Here is a 27,222-nt window from a genome sequence, read left to right as displayed (position 1 = left end):
CTACATCATTAGGACCACCCAGTCTTTGGACACACGGTGAATTTATTCCTGAGATTGGCAGTAGTGGGAAGGATGGGAGACAACATTGTCTTGTTCTAAGCCTGTCCTTGAAATAACAGAAGTATGGAAAAGAGATAATTGTGAACCTCTCATTTCAGATACAGAAAGGTCTTGATATTTAGAAAAATGTTTAAATCAAATTTCATCAAGTTTATTGAAATTGATTGCTGGAACCCCCAAGTTCTCAAAACTTTCAGATTGCTTGATAAAAGATAGTCATAGAAAATTACTTAGACATCTGTTCAGTTCTTATCTCTTAAACAGATGATAGCTCTTGCAGAAAGAAACTTGACTATAATTGCATACTTTCGCACGGAACAGAAGAGCTTTGCTTCCTACACCATATCCCCTAGGCTTAACCCTAAACAGCCCCTAGATTTCACAGATAAGATAATTGCCTCTTTCCCCCAGTCTCCTCTTCTTCCTTTCCCTGGGGAAATTGCCTAGTAATTCCAGCATTTGCCCTCCCCTGGGACTGGCTGAAAGAAATGTGTCTGTGAGGGAGATTGGGGAAATAGGGAAGCAGCCACAAATCTGTTTGTGTCCTCAGAGCTGTGGGGCCTGCCAGCAGGAAGCAAATTCCTATTATGTTCTAGTTCAGGGCAAGTTCTTTTCTCTTTATCACACCAAGACCTGCCTGCCAGGGATTGTGGCTGCTTTTCACTTACTGATTCTCAGCCCAAGGATTTCCTCAATGCAGTGAACTTTAATGTAGTAGTGAGAATAAGAAAACTCAATGGCTGATTCTGATAGCAATAGACCAGTCAGTTTATTCAGCCAAATTTAGAATAATCTAAAAATTAATGCTTAAAAAATGCCTGCCTCCTCCCTCAAAAAAAAGCAAGCAAGAAAGGAGGACTGGGGATGTTGCTCAATAGTGGAGTACTTACCTACAATGTACAAGGTCCTGGGTTCGATTCCTAATACCACAAAAGAAATAAAAAGAAGGAAAGGAAGGAAGGAAGCAAATCTAGCTGGAAGGAGGGATGCATGCATGGGTGGGTGGATGGAAGGAGGGAAGGAAGAAAGGAAAGAAATGCACTTGGTTTCATGTTGTATACTAGTAGGATCTGGATCTCATTAATTTGCTCTCTTTTGAGTATTTAGTTGCACGTATTATTGCTGCCATAGATTGATATAAATGCTACTAGTCACTGCTACCCCTTTTTCCAGCCCATCATCTTCCAGAAAACCTGACTTTGGCCACAAAGATTATTTCTTCAGCACCCAAGGAAGGACTTCAGGTTCCAAATATCCCAAAGCTGCCACCAGCCACAGGCTAGATGCATCTTCTGAGCCCTGCCTAGCTCTACATAGGGGACAATCCCACACTCTCGATGGAGACTTGAGTAACTGCTTGTTAGCATTAGGGTCCACACTTCACCTGAGAACCTAAAGGTACCAGCCATCTTTGTCCCCACTCATTCCCCCCAGTACTTGGGTACAGTACCTTCCTGATTTGGAATGGTGGCATCTAAGGTTCTTTGGGATTCAGGCATGAAAAACAGTCTCTGCCCGCAGAGCTTACAGAGTCTTCTGTGCCCTCCATACTCGACCATACACACGCTATTTGTAAAATCCAGTCGTGACTTCTAGGAAGATAAATTCAAAAGTGCTAGCACACGTAGAAAACAATATTGTTTGTCCAGTACTCAGGGGTGAACCCAGCTGGTCCTAAGGAACACAAACTAGGGATTTGGAGTAGAAGTCTAGGGGTTGGGGATTTAGCTCAGTGGAAGAGTACTTGCCTGGCAAGTGTAAGGCCCTGAGTTTGGTCCCCAGCACCGAAAAAAAAAGGAAAAAATAGAAAAATGGAGTAGAAGTCTATTTATCTAGGGTAACATGACAAATACTAAATGTTTTATATTTACTTTAGTTATAGTACAAGTTCTCCCTGCTTTCAACATTTTGGAGTGCACATTTTGGTGCCAGGATGACCATCATTTTTGTTTATGGTGACCCCAGCCACACAGCCTAGGAAACCTGTGGGTCCCCAGGACAGACCAGCACTGATTCCATGGCTGCCACAGGATAAATTGGAACCATTTGGGGGATGGAGCCACATGCAGTCTAGGCAGCGGGTGTATCCACAGTCACCAGACTGTGATCCCTGGAGCCGCAGTCCTGTCTCAGTCCTGTCATTGTATGAAACATGCTCTGTTTTTTAGCAGCAAGCCATCTCATTGTGCTCTCTGCCAGTGTGACAGTAGGTTGAAACATTCCAGCTGCAGCCAAAGGTGTCAGGCAGCTGCCTGACAGTCAAAACAGCCAGAGTAGTTTGGACTCACTGTGTTTATCTGCTTGTTTTATGAAGCATTAAACATTGTCTAGGGCTTGGACAAAAAATTGTCTTTAAATAATATTGACTGAACATGAATTGACAGCACCCTAAAGGGAGCAACATTGCTCCAGAAGAAATAAACCTGTGACAAGGAAAGAGAATAGAAATGTCACCCTTGTGTTGTTAGGACAGGAAGGTACTGCGGGAAACATGGGAAATGGCTAAGTGAAGGTGGTTTCATTGCTTATTCCTGCAGTACTTCCTTGCAGAGCCATCCAGAGGGCCCCACCTAAGTCTTCCTTGGCACATATGTGGCCTTGCTCTGTCCTCACTCAGCTCTACATTTTTTAAGTGACCTTATTGACCTTCATAAAAAAAAAAAAACAGTAGAAAACTCATAAATCAACATATTCCCACCCCTGCACACCCTGGAGTTTGCATGCTGTTTGCACATACACTTCAATGTCTAAAACACACATGTGTATATGCACACATTAATATATGCACACATATATAATGCATTTTAATACATTTTATTTTATATAATGTATTTTAATACATTATATTATATATATATATTGGTTTATAGATCCATCTTGCAGAGTACACTAAATTTGAGACATAGATAAGGACTCACTAGTCCAAAATAAGACAAAATCATAGTATAAGGTGCCTGCCACCTGGTGGGTAAAGGACAGACAAAGAAAAATCCTCAATGGGCACTCACAGCCAAACAGAAACACAAGCTTCCTATAAAGACCAAGACACAGCAGTGTCATGAAGAAAGGGACAAACTGGCTGTCACCTATACAGTCCTGGAGGGATCAAAATGAATAATAAAGCTGCCAGAATCTGGAAAAGTCCAGATCCAGAAGTAGGGAGCCTTGGGTCCCTGCCAGGTCCTGTTCTGCACTCACTGTGTGACATACCCATTGCTTTTCTGGAGCCCATTTTCCATGCCTGCAAGTTCAGGGACAGAACCCTATGGCCTAAACTGCTCTGACTGACTGGCCCCTCTCTCCCTTCCTACAGCTCAGTCAAAGACCCACGGTGGAAGAACTCCGGGAAAGGAAGATCCTCATCCGCTTCAGTGACTATGTGGAGGTGGCCGACGCTCAGGACTATGACCGCAGGGCAGACAAGCCATGGACGCGCCTCACCGCGGCCGACAAAGTACATAGGAGGGCGAGGAGTGGGGAGGGCCTTGTGGGGCGGTGTGGGGGGGTGCTCGCTTGCTGCTGGAGAGCCTGTAAGAAGACCAGTAGGGAGGCTTCAGCCCATCTCTGTGATGGGTGCTCAGAGCCACATCCAAATAGTGCTGTAGTTCAGTCCCTTTCCCAAGGGCTCAAGATGATCTGCAGGGAGGTCACTGAATATATTCTTCACCACTTGGACAAGGACAAGACAGGTTAATGGAGGAGGAAGGGTAGTGTCCTGGTCCATTTTCAGGACTATTCCAGAATACTTGAGACTGGCATTTTGCAAGGAAAGTGTATTTAGGCTCACAATTCTGGAGGCCAGAAAGTCAAAGTTCAGGCAGCCACATCTGGTGAGGGCTTTGTGCTGCTTCATGACAGGGCAGCAGTCAGAAAGGGAAGTGAGTTCATACCAGAGATAAAACAAAGGGTGAGGATCTCCTTATTGCATTCCACTGTTGCTATAACCCTTTCATTCCCCTGAAAAAGGCATCAATGCCTATCATGACCTCATCACCTCATAAAGGCCCCACTACCTCTGAATACCATGACATTAGGAATTAAAGTTCCATGACACATGAACTTCCAGGCACATTAACCACAGCATGGGAGAATGTTCCCAGAAAGACAATATAACATATATGCCTTTTCTAGGCTTAGTACAGTTCAAGAGCATGAGACTCCATACTTATCACAGATCTTCTGTGTAAATGACAGTGTCCCCAACAGCCAGCAGGGGACTTCCAAAAGTGAAAGAAGCCAGAGTCACTGTGTTGGCCATTCTTGTCCCATGGGACAGGGATCTGCTGTACTAGATCCTCCTTGATTTCCCCTAGGAAGGAGAATCTTAGAAGGTTCGAAGGACATCTCAGATGATCTACCTGCCCAGTGAAAGAATTCATTTTCCCTACTTGTACGCCTCTGTGGAAGCAACAGGAATACAAAGGGAGCCAGTCCCTGGGGTCCCCCTTCTCCCTCTGCACGCTGACGCTATTCTTCATTCCAGGCCGCCATTCGGAAGGAGCTCAATGAGTTTAAAAGCACTGAAATGGAAGTTCACGAATTGAGTAGACACTTAACAAGGTTAGTGCCCAGGGATTTTTGCTTGTTTGTGCTCCCCAACGAATAGCAGTATTCACTTCCAAATGATCCTCTTCTGTCTGTTGGGGATCAAGTGATTTAATGGGTACCAAAGGGAAGAGATGGAAAGAAAAGTCACCAGGAAGTTCCAGTTTAAGTTGCTGAAACTCGAGCAGGAAATATTGAAGACCCAGGCAAAAAAACAACCTTCTGAAATCTGCTTTCTTTCATTCATTCAAGTGAAAGAGCTGATGAGTACCAGACTACCTATTGGTAGCCTGAAGGGAGTTTTTAAGAAAACTTAAGCTTGTTAATAAAAACTTGTTACCAATTGACATCTAGTCAGCAGAGGCCTACCCTGGGCAAAATCCCAAAACCACATGGAACTTCCAGAATGGGTTCACTTTTGTTGTGCTACACCATTCTTCCAAAGAGTCCTCTGTGATGTCATTTGGGGAACTGAGGCACAGAGAAATTCAGGGGCTTACCTAAGGTCACGTAGCTAGTTGGTCACTGACTTCATTCTTCTAGAACATTTAGAGACACAGAACATACCAATTACGTTCATCCTGGACTCAAAGACACAAGATTGGGTCCTTTATCTTTGCTGCAGGATCCAGGCCCACAGCATGGGCTGGGCACCACCAGGCCACTTAGTTTGGCTCCCAGTAGCTCCGGAGTAACCTGTCCCAAAACCAGAGGTGAATTTGGTGGAACTTAAGTCCTTGGGGTGTTCCTGTGTGGAGTGGCTCTGGCCATCACTGTCAAACAATCGGGGCATCCGAGGAAAGGAGGTTGTGTTCCGAATTTGACACCTTGGTCTTGATTAAAGTCATTTGCTTTCCTAGGTTTCACCGACCTTAACAGTGGAATTGCTCAAGTGCTCTGCTGTCTTCAAAACATAAATTTATAAGAACCATAAGTGCTGGTATTTATTCACTTCCCCATTACGATGTAAATCTTCTGAACTGCCTTTTTTTTAAAAAGAAGAAGAAGAAGAAAAATAAAAGGAAACACAATCAAGATTCTATGTGCAAAACGTGATGGTGACACTCCTCGGTCAGAACTGCAGGCCCCACTTCGGATACTGGAATGGGCACCTGGCAGGGCCCTACTAAAGGCTGCGCAGAACTGTGTGGACCTCGTCCTCTCCATCCCAGCCTGGCAGACACTGTGTTGGTTTAGTCTGCAGTGAACCCCTTCCTCACAAGGGACTGTCGCCTAAGTCCAAAGAAGCGGGAGGCAGTGGTTTAGTGTGGGAGGTCACATCCTGTTGGTCTTCTAGACTTGTTCAAAATGTACTGGCTCCAGAGGTGGCATCTGTTTTGGGGGCCCCCTTGGGAGGCAATGCTGATAGCGAGGGAACACTTCTTGGTCACCCCTGTCCTTTCTCTTCAGCCCTTTTCTGAGGAAGTCTGTGGTGGCCTATTGGTCTTGAGTGAGCACACTGTGGTGTGGGAACAGGTGCTGAGAACTCACCTGCTCCCCACCCCCGGACCTGAACTGAGATGCCTTCCAGGAGGCTCTGGGTTAACGTTATCACTAGTGGACCCACCCATGTTCAGAAAACCCAGTGTCACAGGTGATCCATACACACAAATACCGTTGCACACGTGGTGTTCATGTGTGTGAGCAGAGGGCCCTGTTGGAGACAGAAACTCTGCCTGGCCAGGGTTCTTCATCTGCCCTTTGCCCACCAGGGCCTGCATTTATGTGGCTTGGGAGTTAATGGCTTCTGATGATGGGACTAATGCATGGAGGACAGAACCCCTCCTGGAAGATGGAGGCCACCAAGGGACAGGAATTCCAGCATCTCTCCATGGCCTTCCACTATCTTTTCTTTGTACTGAGCATTCTATAAAGAAGTCCAGAGTCCAGGATGGGCCAGCCATGCCTGCCCATAGAGCCCCTCTCTGTCCTTCCTTCCCAGGGAGACTCCTTCCTCTCTCCTGATGCTAGGTGGCTGGAGATGTGCCTCCAACTGTCCTATGAATTGGGACTACAGGAAGGCAAGTTCTGTTGACAGGGACCACCATAGGTTGGATGTGCAGTGAGGGAAGGACATCCACAAAACCTAACACATATGCTAGTGAGGCCTGCTGCAGCATTTTTTTGTTTTTCTTAGAGCTCACAGGCCTGCCGAGCCCCCTGTGGTGTGCCTGGTTTCAGAATTACCCCAGTCTTCCCTGGGGATGGCTTACACTCCACCGCACACACCCAGGATTTACAAAGATGCCAGCCAGCCCAACCTGGCCATCCCAAAAAGAGTCAAGTCCCCACCACAAGCCAAGTGGGAGAAAATTACTCTTAGGATAAAACACCCAACTATAGGCCATGGAAATTTTCTGCAGTCCTTAATGGCTCCATGGCCAGATTTGGGGGAGAGCTCAGGGCAGCTCTGTAGGCAGTGCCCCCAGCCACTGCTCTCCTGGAGCCGCCGGGAGTGAGCACGCCTCTGCCCACTAGGCCTTTTTATTATTATTTGAATGTTAAATCTGAATAGTTCCTGCAGTAGGGAGAGGTATTCAGGGAAATTGTGGTCGGGATTTTAGCACGGCTGTAAACACAGCCTTCCCGAAAGGCTTACTGACGTTTGAATGTGTAAATGGTAGGGTGAAAGACAGGGCTCTTTCGTTGAACTTTTCTAGGGCAGACACTTATTCCAGGAGGGCAAAGATGCCTGCCTGGCCACACCTAGGTCTGTAGTTCCTCTAACCAGCAGCTGTGCTTCAGGCAGCATATGGTGCCCTGGCCTGACAGTGGGGCCTTCCCCAACTAGGAGCCAGCCCTAGGGAACTCATCCCATTGACTGGACCCCCCCCCCCACGAAGGCCCTCAGCTTCCCTGCTGGCCAGGTTCTTGGGCCTTTCATATTCCCGGGGAACAGAAGGCCCAAACTCATCTCCCTACAGCCAGCCCACAGCCCAGGTTGTCCCAAAGCACCCTAGGGCTGCAGTCCACTTTCCACATGGAAGAAACAGAACAATTTCCACTTCTCTTCCTACAGAAAGGACGCCCTTTGGCAGAAGTCCCTGGCTTAGAATTCGGGGTGTACCTCTTATGCTCCCGAAAGGTCACCTGCCTTTGGAGTCAGCCATTACAAGCCCATGTTAAGTGGCTTTACCCAGCTCAGTGGCCTGCAGGACGGGGCCTCTGTGCTCTCTTTCTAAAAACCTTGAGTCTTTAGAGAGATCTTTCCATATGTCTTTTTTGCCACATTATTATGACAACTGAAGGAATTTCTGCTACTTTCCAAGATGACGATTTGACATTAGTTATGGGATAGGGAAGAGGTGGGCTAGACAGCTTAAAATGCACCCCTTTTCTGAAAAAGCTGCAGGTTGAGAGTCAGTTTGAGTGTAGACATGTTCAGGTGAGCATTTGTCATTTGGAGTAGCAGGAGAGGGAAAATGTGAAATGTTTCAAATCACATAATTCCCTGTCAAAGTCAGAGTTTGCCCCAAGCCCCACCCTCATCACAGAAGACACTGCCTTTGGCCTACTCACTTTTTCAGATTTCTGGTGACTTTCATATTCTTTCATCCCCAAAGATCCTCAAAAGCCCTGTAAAACTTTAAAAACTTTAGCCTTTCTGTCAGATTAGAGAAACCAAACAAGTGACAGTAAAAGTGATGAAAAGCTCTGAGTTTATTTTTCTCCCGCTTCTGAACATGTGTTGATATTTGCCGAATGAAAATTGTGGTGTGTTGTTTTGATGAATGGAATTTCAGGCTGTCCCCATGCACAGCCAGTGGGCAAAGGTCACCTTCAATGACTCTCTTCCCATTTGTCTGTAAATCCCCAAGCTGGTCGCTCTTTGCAGTTGCTTCCCGGTGTCTGTACATAGTTTGTCTTTGTATAGGAGTGAGTGCGTGTGGTGACCATCAATCCCCTACTCTTCCGGGTTCTAACTTAACAGATGACGGCTGTATGAGGAAGATGATGTACATAGAATACAAATTAAACTGGATCTCTATGGCCTAGGTTTTGTACATACAGAAACTGCATGGTATTTAAATTATTGTTTGTCTCTGATGATGTATGCAGTTTCTTTAAAACAAACCAAAAAAAAGTCTAAAAGAAAAACTACCTTGACTCCTGTGTGTTTTATCACCCACCAACAGGAACCACAAAAAATAGTTGGGCTGGAGAAAGGGTTGGGGGAAGAAGGAGGTCTTCCAATCACCAAATGCCAGTCAGATACAGGGCTGGCTCCTGCATGGTAACATGGGGAAAGGAAATATTGCTGCCCATCAGTTAACTCTCTTGAAGACTTCAGTATACCCAGGCATTCTGAACATTTAGAATAGCTAAAGTGTTCTGCCAACTCTTTGTCTTTGAACAATCAGGGAACAGCGAACATAAATTAACACTTTGTTAAATCACTCAGGGTCATACTCAAAGCTATCAGTCTTACAGCCATGACACCTGAGGGAGCAGGATGGCAGTAGGGTATGCATACCCCAAACACATGCCCCATGCAACTTCATGAGTACAATCACCACTCCGTTTCTGTGGAGTCAACCAACCATGGATGAAAAATTCATAAAATTATGTCTGTACTGAACAGGTACAGACTTTTTCCTTGTCATTCCCTAAACAATACAGTATAACTATTGACCTGGCATTGACATTGCATTAGGGATTGGGAGATGTGTGCAGATTATATGAAAATACTTAAGGGACCTGAGCATCACAGATTTTGGTATGGGAGGGGGCAATCCCCTATGGACAGACAACCATGCTCCTATTTCCTTAAGAAGGCTGGGTATTTGTCCTGTAAAGCAAAGAGCTTTTTTGCATAACTTTCTGGTTACTAACTTGTATTTTTGAAGGTTGGTGGGGTGGAGCAGAGGGGCTGAGATTTACATGAGTATAGTCTCTGGGTCACAAATATATGACCCAGTAACAGAGGACAGTTTCCCTGGGAAGAATAGTCTAGTGAGGGGCTGCTTGCACTGAACCTTGTGCAGGAATCACCTGTAGATCTTGTTAACTAACACAGTCAGAGGGGCTGAGCACTCAGTGGGTGGAGCTGGGCTGGAATCTTTGTGGCTAGCAAACCCCCCAGGCCAGTTGCTGCTGCTGGGCCAAGGCTCACCCTTCTGAGTAGCTCAGGCTTTGAAGAACATCTAAAGGGGCCCCTTTTCTCTAGTGTGGGACCTCTGAATGGCCACATGCCCTGGTTCTTTGCTGAGCAACAGCAGCAAAGCCTCTACTAGCTGTCCCAGTCCCAAAGACTTGCATAAGAGTATCTGTGCCCCAGGATTCACCTGGTGACAATGGTGACAACAGCAAACATGGTGGTGAGTTTTCACAAAAAGGGTTTCAGCTTCTGGTCTAAGATTTCTCCCTCCTGCCCTCCCCTCACTTCCAGAGTTCTCTGGGTTTCTATAAGGCTAAATTGCAGAACCTGACTGTGATTTTCTAGAAGAGTGAGCGAAAAGGTGTTGAGAAAGCCCTGTGTAGATGTCGCCCGGAAAGAAGGAGGGAAAAATGGCCAGGGGAAGGAGTGAAGTTTCTGACTATACATTCTTACCAAACTGAGGTACCTGGCTCCATCCACTCATGTGTATTTATAGACTCCTGTGACAGAGTGCTGACTCTGTTGCCGCCTAACTGGGCAATGTGAACCATCATGCTACATTTTTCCAGGACTGTTTCCTCATCTAGAAAGTGGGAACATCAAATTAGGGGTGTTTGTGTTTTGCCATATTGGGGTCTGAACATGGTTCGCACTTGCTCAGCAAGCACTCTGCCTCTTGAGCCATACCTCCAACCCTGTTTGGTTTTTAGTTTAGTTTTTTTTTTTTTTTAATAGGATAGCATATTTTTGGCTGGGACCAGCCTGACAGCATTCCTCCTTCCTATGACCTCCCACATAGCTGGGACCACAGGTGCACACCCTTCACACCTGGCTTATTTGTTGAGATGTTGTCTCGATAACTTTTTGCCTGGGTTGGTCTCAAACCACAATCTTCCTGATCTCTGCCTCTTGAATAGCTGTGATTACAGGTGTGAGCCACCATGCCAGCTGAGATAGATGTTCTTGAACATCTTTAGAATGAAAGCGTGGGGTATATTGGAGTTTTGGAAACACTGAGTAAGGAGGAAACTAAGCTTTAAGCAAGTCCTGCTGGGCCAGGCCAGGCCAGCTGCTGCCGCCACCGGGTCAGTGATCTCCCTTCTGAGTACCTTGGTGAGCAGTTTAAAGTCCTGTCCTTCAAACCAGCAAGTGCTGTGACAACCAGCCTCCCTGGCTGCCATGGGCTGGCCTGGAGCACTGCCCTCCTGGGGCAGGGCTCCCCTGAGGCGTTTGTAAGACTTTCCGAAGCCAGCATCCATCAAATTAGCTGGGAGCCTTCTGCTTTCCATCCCCTGGGAATGGTGCCCTGGAGGGGCTCGGTGATGCTGAAGAGCCAGCTTGGTGGCCCCCATGGTCCCCCATTTGAAGTGCCTCACCATGTGGCTTCTTCAACCTTGGTGTTCATCTAGACGACGAATGTCACCTGGCCTGGTCTCCACAGGCCCCAAGCAATCTCTGCCATGTTGTCTTCAGATGTGTTCCCCTGTACAGCTGTACCTCAGCTGTATCCTGAGCTTAGGTCTCCCAGTGTCACAAAGCCACAGTGCAGTACATACCTCAAAAGCCTATGGTGCTGGACCCAGATGGCTCAAGGTCAAATCTGGGCTCCTCCCTTTCTAGCTGTGTGACTTCAGTGAGTTACTTAACCTCCTGGGCCTCAGCTGTGTCATCTGTAAAAAGGGAATCATGGCACCTACTTTATGAGGCTGTTAGGACTAAAAGCTGTATGTGTAAGGTGTCTGGAATATACTCATACGTGTTAGCTTTTGCTAACATCTGTGTCCTCCAGCGCCTCAAATTCAAGATGCCCAAACTATTGTTTTCCTATTTCCAAGTCCTGCCTCCACACCATCCTGTTCTTATTTCAGTACCACCTGTGAGCCACCGCCTTTCCACTTCAGCCAGCTCCTTTCCACTTTTACTACCAGTTAGTTCTGCAGTTACTCTGCCCTGGGCAGACTCACTGCTCAGTGAAGCCTTCCTCTCTCATCAAGGGATAGAGCCAGGGCTCCTGGCCTGTGACCAACCCAGACCTAGTCACCCCATTCTCCTGCCTGGCGTCTTTGACAGTCCCCACTGTCTTTCTGATAAAAACCCAATTCTGCAGTGTGGAGTCCCCCATGACAGTGTAGCCTGTGCCCACTTATCCCCACCGCTGCTGTACCCCCTGCACAGGGTGTCCAAGCAGGCCTTTTTGTCATGTGTGGTCTAGGTGTGTCAGGCGTGTTCTGATGTGGCCATGCTGTGGGATCCACCTCGGGACAATCAGGGTTCAGCCAGGGCCTTAGGGACTAAGCAGATAAACGTCCCCAAAGGATCCAAAGAGGCCTTATATAGCTGACCTTGGGAAGTCTGAGCAATGACTGTCTCCTCTGGTTTCAGGATTTCTCACACCGCCTTCGTGGACCCTTGATTGCCATTGACGCCACCACCAGCAGGTCCCATATAAACACTCTTTCTGGCAGTGCACAGTTTCATTTTCACACACTGTTCTACTTAACCCCTAGCACCTTGCTTGCTGATGACGGAAGCCAAGCCCCTGCACAACACAGTGGGCAAAGCCATGCAGAGGGTTGAATGGCAGAGTGGCTTCCCATCCAGGTCTGCCCTAGTACAGTGCTCAACCTCCCCTTGAAGCCACGTTGCTTTGCCTCCACTCTTACATCCACACTTTCTCAGCATCTACCCAATTATCCCAGTTACCTGTCCATGTGATGACTTTGTCCTCTGACACTAGGACCAGGAGCTAGGAAGGATAACCACCTTTCTAGCCCTCCATGTGCTGCCTGTTTGTGGTTAGGCTGAGGTTCCTGTCAGTGGAGACCTCTCACGACCACTTGACAGTCAGTCAGTATCTATGACTTCTGCTAAGGGAAATAATGTTGATGAGACCCTGCCTAATAACAGAGACAAATACATCAGGCACTTAATCAGTGTGTGTGTGTGTCCAGTCCCTTTCCTGGAAGCTATCTTCTGGTATAAAGGGTGCTGCTCTTAATCGAAGAATGCTTTCCATATTGCATCATGGGAAGTTATAATCATCCAATATTCCCAGTAGGTAATGTCCCAGATTAAGGCAAAAAGGGCCTTGTTAAATAAACTGAATTTGTTTAAAGAAGAGACTTGGAAACAGTGAACCACAAATGCAGGATTTGCTAATTCTTCTTCCATACTATGAAAACCAGTTAAGGTACATCCTATACTAGCTGGAATTCCAGACCCTGCTTCTTTCCTCCTTTATGGTAAATCAAGACTTTAAATCACTCAACCTATACCAGCATTTCCTGCATGGTATCATTGCTGCTGTGGTTTCTTCAATTAAAAAAAAAAAAGATAGCCAGCATGGTAGTGCACACATATAATCCCAGCTACTCAGGAGGCAAAGGTGGGAAGATAAGAGAGTTTAGGCCAGCCTGCAGAAAAGTTAGCAAGACCCTGTCTCAAAAGCAAAATATAAACCAAAGGGCCAGCACATGGCTCAAGTGGTAGAGCACTTGCCTAGCAAGTATGAGGCCCTCTGTTCAATACTCAGACGGCCAAAAAAAAAACAGAGAGAGAAAAAAGAAAAAAGAAATGGTGGCAGAAGGAAGGAACATGTTGTCTGTTTCTTAATGGCAATATGGAGTGTGACATTATCACTGATTCTTCTAGTCTCTGAGAGGCTGCATCTATGAGACCTGTGTGTTCTGAGCCCCACCCAGAAGGAGGCAGGGCCAGCTCTGCAGCTGCACAGGTAGAAATGCTCTTTTCATTGATTGGACTTATTTTTTGGAAAGTCCCTACCATGGACCAAACTAACACAAGGCTTTGGTCCCACTCAGCAGTCCAATAGCCAGTCCCCAGCACCCTGAGGCCACTAGCTGTGATAGCACATCTGGGCCTCTTCTCAATACCTAATGCCTTAATCACTATGCCACAATACCTATGCCACCATTATGCCATAATACCTATGCCTCCACTATTGGAGGCTCAACCACTCACAAAGCCCCAATATGCCAACTCTGTGAGGCCCTGGGGTTAAAACAGCACAGATACCTTCTGGCAAGGGGCTGGCCCTGTTCCAACTGTGTGCTGCCTTGTTGCAGGGGTGGTGGGGACACTTTCCAAGCCACCATTAAAATGCCAGCTGTCACCTCTGCCCGCCCCAGTCCATGCCCTCACCCCACTGTTCCACATTCATCCCACTGTGGCAACAAGCGCCCCTTGTAGTTCAGCTCTTGGTGTTTCCTCAATTCTATCTCATTGGCGTGGTGACATCAGCCCAAACAGGCGAAACAAACCCCTTCTTTCTTCCTAAGAAAGCATGTCCACTAATGTGCTCACTTAGGCCAACAGAAATTGGTCCTAAGTGAAGGAGAAACCTGAGGCTGGGGTATAAAGTCACCAGTCATTACAGACCCTTTTATGCCTATCCCTTTTCCATTTAAAAATAATAATAATAATAATAATAAAAAGGTAGGCTGGGGAACATGAACAGTGCTGGAAATGGCAGTGTGTGACCAAACATGTCTTATTTCAAAATTTATAATCAAGGCCCAGATCACAATAAGGAAATGCAGGCATGTCACAGACCATACAGAAGCTGGGCAGAAAAGCAGAGCCACCAAAGCAAGCAGTGAGAGGCTCCTGGTCTCGGGCAACACCTGTGTGCCGGGGCGGGGGGGCGGTAAGCGCAGCCCTTGGTATTTGCACTTCACTGTACAGACATGGGGTTTGCACCCTAGGGACCAGCTAGCTGCACTTGTGTGCAAAGGTGCAGGAACGGAGTGGGAGGAGAGGAAGGACAGAACAGAGGCACTGGGTTGGGAGGCTGGTTAAGAGAAGCAGGATGCGGGCACATGTGGAGGTTGGCCAGAGTGTAGATAGTTCTGCCGTGGTGTACACTTGCAACTCTGGCTTCAGTCAGCAGAAGCAAGCCAGTGCTCAGCATGGGATGGTCAGGGATCCTGGCCCTTGGGGAGCAAGCATGGGGCATGGACATCTGGACTCAGCAGCCAACCTGTGGGGGAGTGGCCCGTCCCAAGTCTCAGTACCGAGTTGAAGGCTGGGGATACAGTTCCTCAAGCCCCCACCAAAAGCTGCTTGTCCTGTCTCCTCACATTCCTCCTACTGTAGCAGGAAATCAGTAGGAGAGGGAGTGCTGAGCCCAGCCTTTCTGTTCAGCCATCAAGATGGCACCTAACAGCTCCCCATGTCCCACACTACTCCATCACTCAGTGACCTTGAGACCCATCTACTCCTTTCCAGGGGAGCCAGTTCTTTATGGATCACTTTCAGCTCTCTTCCCTGTATAGAGAGGCCTGAGGTTCACAAGGAACACTGCCTCACCAGGCACTGGTGGCTCACACCTGTAATCCTAGCTACTCAAGAAGCAGAGATCAAAAGTACCACAGTTTGAAGCCAGCCTGGGCAAACAGTTCACAGGATACTATCTCGAAAATACCCAACACAAAAAAGGGCTGGCAGAGTAGCTCAAGCAGAAAAGTGCCTAGTAAGAGTGAGGCCCTGAGTTCAGATCCCAGTGCTGCCAAAAAATAAAATAGCCAGGCTCAGCGTGCATTCTGGGCTTCTGAGTCTCTGGTCACCAGTGAGATCCTGCACCACCAGTGATTCTGCAAGGACAGTCAGGAGAATAGTGGCCTTAGACACAGATCTAGGCCTATGTCTGCCCTGCTAAAACACATCTGCCCTGGTGGTGTTGGTTACAAGAGGTTCAGCAGCCTTTACATAACCGGATACTCACATAACAGTGGCTGAAACAAGTTGAAGGGCTTTTTTTGTTATGTAAAAAAATCTGGAGTTAAGCTGGGAAGAGTTTGTGTGGTGGCTCTGTGATACCACCAACATGTTTTCTGCCCACGACAGGTGATATCATCCTTGAGGTTGTTCATGTTCCAAGACGGCCGCTAAAGTTCCAGCTATTATGTATGTTTCAGCTATTATGTATGTTTCAGCCAGGAAGTCAGAGGAAAGACTGCTGCCAGCTGAGTAAATCCTCTTTAAGAGATCCTGCCTAATGATGTTGTCTTCTACCTATTGGCCTTTGCTTTCAACAAAAGAGCCTAGGAAATAGTTTTATTAACATACTACTGCCTGAAATAAAGTTAGGGTCTGGCTAGTAAGAAAGAAAGGGAAAATGGGCATTGGTTGTTTAAATGACCATAAGGTGGTCCGCAGTTGGTTATCTGCCTCAGAGCCATCCTTGGTAATAAACTGACTTGTGATAAAGTTATAGTGAAATGATTCCCAGTGTGGGGGAATTTAAAGAGAACATCACGTCTCAGTCCTGAGAGTGTATCCTGGTTTGATGAGCTGCTTCATAAGCTTTTAGCAGTATCTTAGAAGTGAGGCCAAACTCATCATTTAAAAAGAGAAGGCGACATTGGCAGGGTTTTCTGTGGCGTACTTCTTTAGGAATCAGGGTTAAATCTTGTCCTAGGTGAAATCTACATACCTGGGTCCTTGCTACTCACACTGTGGTCCCAAGGACCACAACATTATAATCAGGAAGCTTGTTTGAAATGCAGAGCCCCAGGCCCTATCCCAGACCTACTGACTCAGATCTGTGGCCACAAGGTCCCAGGGGGATTCCTCTGCACTATAAAGTCATGGACCCCTGTTCCACTGCAGGCTCTTACAGACCCTGGAATGGGCCTCTCCCCCTAAACACCTCCTCTCAGGAAGCAGTCTGTTCCCTGGTTTGCACCCAAGGACACTATGCCTAGTTACTGAGCCACAAGAGGGGCCTCGACACAGGCACTGCAACTCCGAAGTACTTCACCCTGATGAAGAAGTGTGAGTATGCGTGTATGTGTGTGCTTTGCTGGGGATAAACCCAGGGTTTTGTACATTCTAGGTAAGTGCTCTACCACTGAGCTCCGTTTTCCAGCCTCCAGTGAAGGAATTTTAAGGCTCAGAGAAAGACAGTATTTCTGGACCAGGGATTGCCTTGATGAAACACACTCTAGACAGTCAATGGGATGCCAGGTTCTAGAGCCTGCTCAGCCACCAGCCCTGACCAAGTCTAACCACTTTGCATCAGGAACCTCACTGCTCTTACCTGTGTGTTGGCTGATCCACAGGCTCCCTTCAGCTCCACATTCCGCAGGGCTAGGTGTGCTTCCCACGCCATCTTGTGATCAGCCAGCCTTAGCACTCGCCTACTCTGACTAACTTTATTTGGGTTCACCCAACTGCCATCTGGCCCAACCATATCCAGTGCAGTCTGGAGACCCAGATGTGGGATGTGCTGGGGGAGCTGACCTCCCCCGAAACCAGAAGCAAATAAAGAGCTGACCCACAGCCCTCCCACTTGACCCAGGTGGAGGGAAAGGAGCTGGGTAAAGCCAAGTTTCTGTAGACTTCTGGAAGGAGTTAGACTTGGTAGAAATGTTCACAAAGGGAACACCTGGCCTGGATAAACAGTTTGCCAGAGCTGCCAGTGGGATACCCTCTGCCTACCCTATCCAAAAGGACTGGCTGTCTGCCTACAGCGTGGGTTGCAGAAATAGGGCAGAAAAAGCCATCAGACTTACCTGAGACAGAAGCCTCCTGGTCCCCTGCTCCCCTTTCCCCCCACCACACACAGGGTAGGTATTTGATCAACAGACTGACTGAGTGGAATGTGGTGCTTTTTAGGGTGTCTTCCCAGTCCACAGTGACCCCTTAACAGTGTCCCTTCCTTATCACCCCCCACACTGCCACAGGCACATGGAGGCTCCTGGCAGCCATGTGTAAGCTGCTCAGCCCCTCCACCTCCTTGGCTGTAGGTTGGCCCATGGCTGCACCAGACCCAAACTAGACTCCAGTCTCTTCCCCACAGATTTGGGAAATGGGACCAAGAGACTGGCTGCAGAGGCTGGCCTTGTGCCCGTGAAGTTTAGCATCTTAGGGAAAGGGGTCTTCCACCAGAGCAACCATAGTAAAGAGAGAAAAGAATGCAGCCCACACACTGAGCCCATCACAAAGAAGAGAATGAGAGGGCCTGTCCTCAGTTTCAGCCCTTCCCTCTCTGGGTTCTCAGTCTCACCTCTGTGTTCTGTAACAATCTTTCTTAAGCAAGCTAGTTAGCTCTGGGACTATTCTGGGATTTGTCACTGGAGAAGTCTGGATCAACAGTAAGTTAGGTATTCCATAAGTATTCATGGAGAACCCAGGTGGGCTAGGAGATGTGCTTGGCATGGGGAGAAAGAAAATAAGATGTGTTCTCTACCTTCAAGCAGCTCATAGGCTAGGGGAAGACAGAAATACATCTGTCTAAACCAATGGATGTGTGATGCAAAGGACAGCAACAGACAGTCATGGAAGGAAACAACCCCGGGGCTGAAGGCAAGGGGCTGAGACCCAGGAAGGTTCCTAGAGGAGGGGACACTTGGGCCGTCTTAGATGGGAAGACGGAGCCCACGGTGGGGAAAGGATATTCCTGGCAATAGCACATGCCCAAAGGTGGGCATGGATAGCACACTTTCAAGGAGAAACCACGCAGGGAAACTATGCTGAAGTGTGCAAAAGGGCACCAGCCCTAACCCTGTTTCAAGCGGCTTAGTCTCAGGGGAAAGTCACATTGAAAGTTTAATCACATGGGAAATGAATTCACATTGGAAAACTCAAAGGTGGGGAGGGCTGGTGAATGGGTACAGGGGTGCACTTGCTGTAACACAGCAGGATAACTGTGGTTGACAATTAGTTATTTCAAAATAGCTGGAAGAGAGGATTTTGAATGTCCCCAACACAAAGAAATTATAAATATTTGAGGTGTTAGAAATGGCAATTACCCAATCTGATCAATACACAATATATACATGTATTAAAATACCACACAGTATCCCATAAATATGTACAATTACTATGTGTCAATTCAAAAAAATGTATTTTTGACTGGGTACAGTGGCTAATACCTATAATCCCAGCTGTTTTGGGATGTGAAAATCAGGAGGATTGCCATTTGGGGCCAGCCTGGGAAGTCAGGCGTGGAGTCACATAACTGTGGTCCCACATCGTAGGAGGATCACAGTCTGAGGCCAGCTTCAGGCAAAAACATAAGTCTCTGCTTTAAAAATAAAGCAGAAAAGGGCTGGGTGCGTGGCTCAAGAGGTTGAGTGCCCACCTGCCTAGCAAGCATAAGACCTTGAGTTCAAATCCTAACCACCAAAATAGAAAAATAAAAAAATTTTTTTAAAGTTCAGTCTGTGGGTATGGCTCAGTGGTAGAGTGCTGCACAGCCTGCTCCAGGCCCACAAACAAAAAACAACAAAAGTTCAAGACGACACACACCAGAGACTTCCAAACCATCACTGCTAAACGAGCAGTGTTAGAAATGTGACAGCTCAGAGGACGTGCACTTTCAGCTCCAAAGTCTACAGGGGCCTTTTGTGAGCAAGTGGCACAGCTACACCTTGAAAACCAAAGCAGATTCAGACAGAGGCAGAGCCACCTTGCTCTTGCCACTAATGGCTGGCAAAAACATTCAGCATCGCACAGAGGGCCTTCAGAGCAACGTCGGGAGATGCCCACCAGCACACTGAGGGGTAAGGAGTGGAACAGTCCCCGTCTGAGGAGACCAGCAAGTGGGCAGAGCCTCACACTCCACTCCCCCATCCCAAGGCTCTCCTGGTCACTTCTTCCACTAGTAAGGGAAGGGGACAATGACCCACACATCTCAGTCAGTCTAACCTTCCTTGGAGTTCCTAGAACAACTCAGACACCTTCTTCGTTGTGTGGCAGCTCTGGAGGTGCGAAACACTGTTGAAGACTTCTAGAAGAAAACATAGCCGTGGCTAACACTGCCTTCACTTTACGATCATAAGCTCCAAAAGGACAGGCACCACATGTCTTCTTCAGCAATTCTTGCTCAGTACCTGGCTCGTAAATAGCAGTGCATTCACATTTCCTCGAGATTGAATGAAATCCAAGAAAACCAAATGGCATGTGGGCTCCTAACATTTAGAACAAATCATCCAGTCTCTCCTCACCTTTCTGCCTTCCTCCCCCTCACCTCCCTCCCTCAGCATGGTGTCCAGAGGGCAAGCAGGAGAGGAAAAAGATAGGCTTCCAATTGCCAAGGACAGGTTAGCACTCCAGGAAGAGAATGGTGGACACCAGAAAGACAGTGTCCAAAGGTCAGTGTGAGCGCTCACAAGCCTGAGAGCACGTGGTTTACACTCTTGGTCAGCTACACAGGAATCCCTAATTGTAGTGATGATCTTGAATTTTGAACATTAAGTGCTTGCTGGTATATTCCATTTGGAGTTCTGTTCAGTCAGGACAAGCTTCTTGAAGGATTTTTCCATGTCCTTCTCTGGTCACATTCTCCTTGTGGTTGCCCTGGAGTAAAATCAAACCCCCAGAGTGAGGTGGGGAATTGTCACCTCACCTGGTGACTACTTACTTTTTAACCTCTACAAGGCAAGGTTGAAGGGATGGGTGTTGGGGATGGGGGCAGGGGAGGAAGTTGAGGAAGGCAGGCCAAGACCAACACCCTGCTGCTGTCTCCCAGCATTTGTCCCATCCTCCTCCTGCTGCCATCCCTTCCTCCCATTCAACCAGGCAATGACCAAATGAACAACAGGTGATGTAGAGAGGCTGAGCTTGTGCCAGGAGCCACAAGCAATTTCCTTTGGTGAAGTCTCATGGAAGAATGGCTGTTTAAGCCACCAGAGAGACCATCAACTTCTGACAAGAAACCCCCATACTCCTCCTTCTCTCAGGGGTGGAGAGCATCCTCCACCTATCCATACCCAAAACACCCGACTGAGACAACCTGTGCTCCCTTGGTGACCACACAGGTGTGAAGTGCACAGCCAGCAGTTGTGACTGAACTCTACTATCCGAGGGCCCCAAAGGTTGCCTCGCTGGGGATGTAGCTCCATTCAGGCTCAGCAGTACACCTAGCACTGTCCTGAGGGTCTAGTCCTGGCCATCTGTGCTCCACTTCCCCTCTTCTCCCCAGCACCCTCTTCAGATTCTTCACTCGTGGGGAGAAAAAGGAAACCTTAGGTCACCACGGGGGGACATGGTAACCATGGGCAAATCAGGACAGGATAGGCACATATCACACACTTTCAGCAAATCAGGTACCTGGAAGGCCACACACCAGGACTGTGAGGCAAACTTACTATTAACACAAGAAGGCACTTCATTCACAGGGACCCTTGCCACACTTCATGCAGCCTCAAGTCTATGTGCCTGCCGTCACTGTACTGTGTCTCACACACACACACACACACACACACACACACACACACACACTCCACACATACACAGCACATACCACACATACCCTCCACACAACATATGCACCATACATAGTCTACACATACACACCATAGTCTACATACACACGCAATATACACATGCAACACACACAATACACACTTGCAGCACATACAAACCACATGTTCCTTATGTCCCCTACACTATGCAACATGCATGCAACACACACCATACATGCACCACACCCTCACATGTATACACGTTCTCCCACATACATATATATTCTATACACACATACACAACCCCCATATCACACCCCCCACATGCAATCCACACACATACTCCAACCTCCCTTAGCCTTCTATATCTCCTATCTGAGTTACTTTAGAGCTTCTCTCTTCTGTGTTTAAGACTCTAACAGGGAAAGAGGAGAAACTACATCAAATCACGTTAAGTCCCAGTTTTCAGAGAAGGAAGAGTCATTACTGCAGCTATACCAGCTCACTCTGACAGACAACTGGGGTCAAAAAAGAGGAGCATCCCTCAACATCCCAACAGAAGTTCTGGAGACAGGAACAAGGCCAGTTTTATCAGAAGCTGTACACCTCACCAAGGGCAGCAGGTAGAATCTAAATGCTGAGCTCTCAGCAAAGTAAAATTCTCCTATGACATGAAACTGGGACTTTGTTATTTTCTCACTGTCCTCTGCTAAACAGCAGCAGGTTTTGTTTTGTTTGGGATACTGGGAATTGAACTCAGTGCCTTAGTTGAGCCATGCTCCAGTCCTTTTGCTTTTAGTTTACTTTTCAGATAGGGTCTCATGCTAACTGTTGTGCAGGCTGGCCTCAGACCACAATCCTGAGATTACAGGCATGTACCACCACAGCCAGCCAAGAAAACTCTTGATGGTATCACATTGACTCACTTAAAAAAAAAATTCCCATCCCCACACCCCGTGGCCAGAAAATAAGATCTTAGTTCTAAGTAAGTAAGTAAGAGGTGTGGCTCTTAAATAGAAGTGCCATTCCATCCATCTGCTTTATCATTTCTTTGTGAATCACTAGGTAGCAAGTAACTGGGGCAAGGAGTCCTTTGCCTGTTTTTTTCTCATGTCCCCAATATTCCCAGAGCAGAAGCAGATACTAACTAAATGGTTCACAGAAAATCATTTTTTAAAGTTTTAACGGCAAGTAGCAGTTTTGCCATAAGAGGATTTTCTTCTGAGTGAAGTTTTTGGTTTGTTTTTAAAAATCACTCTTGGATCTGTTTCTATACAGAAGTTTCAGGCTGCTTCAACAATTCCATTTTCTCTGACTGCTTTGTCAACAGACACTTTACACATCACAGAGTGAATGGGTTCTCATGTAATCTTATCATCTCTCTCCTCATTTAGGGGTGGGGTAAGGAATCGATTCATACTCAGGCTTTTGAAGGACTGACTGCTGAGTGAATTGAACAAGGGCCCATTTTACTCATGAGGCTCAAAGCTGACAATTGCTCACTGAATAGTGACCCTTACATAGTGCCATATGGTCCCAGGGTCACTGGCTATTAGCCTGAACCTGCTATCTCTCCACTCCTTTTGTGTGTAATAGAGGGCTCCCTCAAGTCTACAAGATATTTAATGTCCAGCAGAGTATCAAACAAGTACTGTCCCCTAGTAGGGAAATTTAGACACTTTGTCTAAACACTGCCACAAAGAAGGGAGAAGTGAAGCCACTGCTTTTAAGCCTATTTAGCAGACGAAGCTTGAAAAGGCAGTCACTTAGATTTCAACAAGTCCTGCATTAATAAAAGCCTAATTTGAGGCATCAACAAAAGGAAGTCATTCTTTACTCCAGAAATAGACCTGTTCATGAATGTACCCAACTACTCAGGTGGAACTGCTTTAAAAAGTGGGAGCTATTTTCTAGGAACCCTTTAAAAATGTTATTCCAAAGTAAACTTTGCATGTCTATGTCACTGAAAGATACTGCACCAGGTATTTTGATTAAATTATTTTACTGGGAGAAAAATGTGCACTTTCAGCATCACAGCAAGAAGACCATCTCCAACTGGTTTAGTAGACAAGGTGACAAGATTAAGTAGAAGAGGTGATAAGAACAAATGCTCAGGGCATGCCTGGCAGGCTGTCCACAATGGTCCGCAGCATTCAGGCTGAATGTACCGGGGTTCCACAGTGTTTGTGCCACAAGTCGATGGCCTTGCTCACAATGGCGTCTGAGCTATCCTGGGGGATCTGTAAACAGCAAGCCAGTCTTGGTGAAATTTCTGTTTATAACTTCAGGATCTTCTCATTCACTGCAGTATAAGACATATTCTCAGGGAGTTCTCACTGTTTTTCAGAAAGTGATAGCATGAAATGACTGATTTAATGCCACTGAGGACATACATAGCAAGTCTGGTGTCGAACCCACCAGTTCCCAGCCTGCACTGCTTGCTCATCATGAGGCCCTGAGCAGGTTACCAGAGCATCCCAAGGCTCACAGCCCATTTCTAGACAGGGAAACGACCCGACTTCACAGATATTTACAGGGTGATAGGAGATAATCCTTACTTAACACAGCCCTGCCACAGATGGTCACTATTTATTATAATGATGATTCATTTATTGAACACACAGTCAAGTACTGTTGGTTATTTTCCAGGCTAGTGTTCAATGTTAATACTAATTTAAAAAAAAAAAAAAAGAATAGCTCTTGGGTCTTATCCATTACACATTATTCATGTAGGCCTAAGTCTCTATTCCACCTCTCACCTAGGAGGGTGTGCTAAGATACACAGGGAGGAAAAAGCTGATTCATTTAGGCCTTTTTCAGCATGCACTGAGATAATACTTAATACTTAATACATTAACAAACACACTGGGATTACAACAGAGACAGCACAAAAATGAGAAGGCTACAGAATCCCTCAAACTGTAGGATTCTTTTCCCACTGACAAAAAAATTACAGGCAGCTCTCACTTCCAGCTCTACTGCTGTGCTTGCCAGGAGACAGGGGTAAGACTCTGGTACCCAGCTTCTAGTGTGGTCTAGAAGCTCACACTAGTACCCCCAAAGACAGAAGGTGCAAGCTATCACCCACAGGCCAACTCTGAGCCAAAACATTCTTATAAAGATATACTTTAGATATTTAAATGCTTGAAATAACTTAACATAATAGGAAAATCTGGATTGTTAGATTTACTTCATTTGTAGATTCAAAATATAATCAAATAAAGCACACTTACATTTTCCAGGAACCTTGTTATCTTCTCTGCACTGTTCAGTGCCATCACTTTTATTTTAAAAGTTAATAAAATTTCCACAGCTACAAAGACTAGGATCTTACAGGATCCACTGACAACTTTATCCCAAACCCTACAAAAATGGAGACATAACCACCTTACGTGAGTTTGAAATTCATGTTTATCTAGACATCTCAAATTACATAATAAGATCAAATTACTCTTACTTTAAGCTTCAGAGAAAAATGACTGTGAAATAACAGTAACAAAACAGATAAGCCACTGAAATGTATTCTAGATATAATTAGCTTTATAAGGAAAAAAGGAAAGTTCGCTAAAAATTACTGCTCTAGCATCTACCAAATGCCTGTGTCAAGCCTGACTTTTTTAGGGAAAGTCCTAAAAGAAAGCCCTAGCCAAAGTTTGTATTTTACACTGCTATTCTATAATGCTAATCTAATTGTTGCACATTATAGAATGACAACAAAAGAAGCACACCAAATATGAGATAAAGTCAATTTCATTGCTAGTGACTCCAGGGACAGATTCCTTAAACTTTTCCAATAGCTTTTAAGGAGTCAGTTATTGAACCACTATTACTCTAAAATAACCATTCTGATAACTACTATAACTTTTTAAAGTTGTATTATACACTATTCACTAAGTTATATATGTCTCTAATGTTCCCTGTGTACTGACTTTCTTCTTAGCTACATCATAAAGTCCTGGAGGGGTGGGACCCAGACTAGGGTGTGTGAAACCAACTAAAAGAGCTAAGTCTGTGTTTCAAATCTTGACTGCCTTCAGCAATTTTAAAGATGTCATGATTAGACTCAGTAGGTGGTACATGCCTATAATTCCAGCTGCCTGGGAGGAAGCAGCAGAAGGATCACAAGTTCAGGCAAAGGTTATTGAGACCCTATCTCAAAAACATAAATACACACAAAAGTACTGGGGTATGGGTCAAGTGGTAGAGTGCTTGCCCAGAAAGCAGGAAGCCTCGGGTTCAATCCCCACTACCACACACACACACAAAACAAAAAGTCATGATGAAACTAAGAATCACCAAGATCTAACAAGATACCTGTTACAGGAGGATCCAGCATACTTGTATAAAGAGGAGCTCCTGCTCATTACTCTCCTACAGACAGCTTCAGGTGGGATGACCTGACAATCTACATTGAAGACTGGCAGTCTTTCCCAGTGTGTGTACTCAGTAGTAAGCAGAATCATATGCTCTTATGGCAGCTGCTCAAAAACTTCTAATTACCACCTTGCTAAACAAATTTACACTGATGGATGACCCCAGGAAGGCCAGGCATTCTCTCTGACCACAGGTCTTTGCAGAAACACTTGCCTTTGTAAGCTAGATTCGGGCAGGCAGCCAGCAAAGCACCTCCGGAACCAGAGGTCATAAGGAAGTCTGGACACTGCAGAACACGTCCTCAGGTGACTCAGCAGCCTGCTGTCTTCCAAGCTCAAGTACTGCTCAAAAGCCTTCGGCTGAAGATACAACAAGAAGAGAGATAACTCACTTCCTGTGACATAACGTCACCTAATGTGACAGTCTCTAAAAAAATTGCATGCTGAATGCCAGGAAGTGTTAGAAAACATTTTAGAATCAACCAAGTTAACAGTGAGAAGAGTAACCTTCTTCCAGGACACGGGTCTCTTCTAGTGCTAACCCCAGGGCAATCCAGGCAAAACAAGTGAGTAGTTATCTTAGTGTCACTGAGTGAACCATTTCCGGCAGCCTAAGGCAAAGTCCAAAGCAAAATGCAATTGTTCTGGGAAGCCCCTGATATTACTGGCTGCTCTGGAACAGTTGATTATCTATAGAAATAAAAAAAGGAAAGCTGGCCATGTTAGTACACGCCTGTAATCCCAGCACTTTGGAGGCTGACACAGGAGATTCAAGAGTTTGAGGCCAGCCTGGGCTATACAGCAAGACATTGTCTCAATAAAATAAAATTTAAAAAAAGTGGGGAGTTAGGGAGACACTGGAAGAGGAAGGGAAAGACTAAAGTAACAGAGTGAGAAAGTGGTGGGGAGGAGATAAGGAGATGGTGACACTAAGGGACTGATCAGTCATTAGCTAACACCCACTGTTCTTTATTGAGCACCACTGTGTACCAGTAAAAGAGGTTAAGACAACAGGGATGTGCAGAGGATAACAATGCACCCAACATAAATGTGCATGAAAATCTCTTGGAACAGAGGAATAACTGAGAGGGAGCAAAGCACCTGGATTCTGTCAGGTAGCCTCTCACTTAAGCCAACTCTGCAAGATGGGGAAAGCCCACATAGCCAGTTCCCTGGACCTGGTTGCATCTACTCCGCACTGCACTTAGGGCCCACTGGCTAAGAATGGGCACTGAGGGCCAAACATGAGTCCACACTCACCATCTGGAAGAGTGCGGCCATATCCCATACCATGGAAACAAATGCAAATGTTCACTTCACTAAACATCTAAATCTCTGTCAGGCAGTTCATAGTCTTTACATGTCCATGTGCCAGACCCTGGGCTACATGCAGGGAATAAAGGAAAAGATAAGAATCTTTGCCTCCACAGTGCTTCAGCCTGAGTCAGACAGATACAGAAGTATCCATCACTGTAAAGCTACGATACTATCACAGGACAAACACAGTCCCTTCCCCAAGGAGAGACTCCCAACCCAGTCCTCAGAGCCAAAACAGCTTCTCAGGAGAGCTGACCAGGCAAGGAGGGGCCCACATGTTAACATCTGCTTCCACCTTTTCCCTGTCTTTTTCTGGGGCTCTAATTGTTTCTGTTCATGCAACTTCCCAACAGCCACCTCATTTCCTCAAACTACTCAAGAATGCTACATAAGACCGTCTCCCAATAAGGGATGTTTCCCCAAGGAACTAAAAGGGTTCCTGGCTGGGCCTTTAGCCCAGAAATCCTATGCTAGGAATCTATGTACTTTTTCTACAAAGTAACATGGGTGGAAAAACTTACTTATTCCATTTTATTTATTTAATTTTACTTCAAGCACTCTACAACTGAGCTATATTATATCCCTACCCTTCCATATCTCATTATATCATGACCAACAG

At 46.2% G+C, this 27,222-nt stretch overlaps 2 protein-coding genes across 13 annotated transcripts in view; one reads left to right on the top strand and one right to left on the bottom strand.

Annotated features, from left to right (window-relative positions):
* The window catches only part of Phactr1 (phosphatase and actin regulator 1), a 535,805-nt gene extending 527,099 nt beyond the window's left edge, over positions 1–8,706 (top strand). For all 7 annotated transcript variants that reach the window (XM_074082893.1, XM_074082891.1, XM_074082892.1 and 4 more), the window contains 3 exons: positions 3,374–3,514; positions 4,544–4,620; positions 5,466–8,706. In XM_074082893.1, coding sequence (XP_073938994.1) covers positions 3,374–3,514; positions 4,544–4,620; positions 5,466–5,481 — 234 coding nt within the window. In that variant the 3' untranslated portion in view covers positions 5,482–8,706. The remainder of the gene's footprint in view (positions 1–3,373; positions 3,515–4,543; positions 4,621–5,465) is intronic.
* Positions 8,707–18,025: 9,319 nt separating this feature from the next.
* The window catches only part of Tbc1d7 (TBC1 domain family member 7), a 30,071-nt gene continuing 20,874 nt past the window's right edge, over positions 18,026–27,222 (bottom strand). For 3 of the 6 annotated variants that reach the window (XM_020162390.2, XM_020162392.2, XM_020162395.2), the window contains 3 exons: positions 25,501–25,646; positions 24,147–24,276; positions 22,899–23,153 (listed from right to left, as the gene is read on the bottom strand). In XM_020162390.2, the coding sequence (XP_020017979.1) occupies positions 23,067–23,153; positions 24,147–24,276; positions 25,501–25,646 (363 nt within the window). In that variant the 3' untranslated portion in view covers positions 22,899–23,066. Of the gene's footprint in view, positions 20,027–22,898; positions 23,250–24,146; positions 24,277–25,500; positions 25,647–27,222 lie in introns of those variants that run through there. The other 3 variants (XM_020162391.2, XM_020162394.2, XM_020162393.2) reach the window with 3 other exon arrangements.

The sequence above is a fragment of the Castor canadensis genome, chromosome 8, assembly GCF_047511655.1.
Source record: "Castor canadensis chromosome 8, mCasCan1.hap1v2, whole genome shotgun sequence".
Classification (NCBI taxonomy): Eukaryota; Metazoa; Chordata; class Mammalia; order Rodentia; family Castoridae; genus Castor; species Castor canadensis.
Note: the sequence above shows the minus strand (reverse complement) of the source record. Positions and strands in the feature narration are given on the sequence as shown.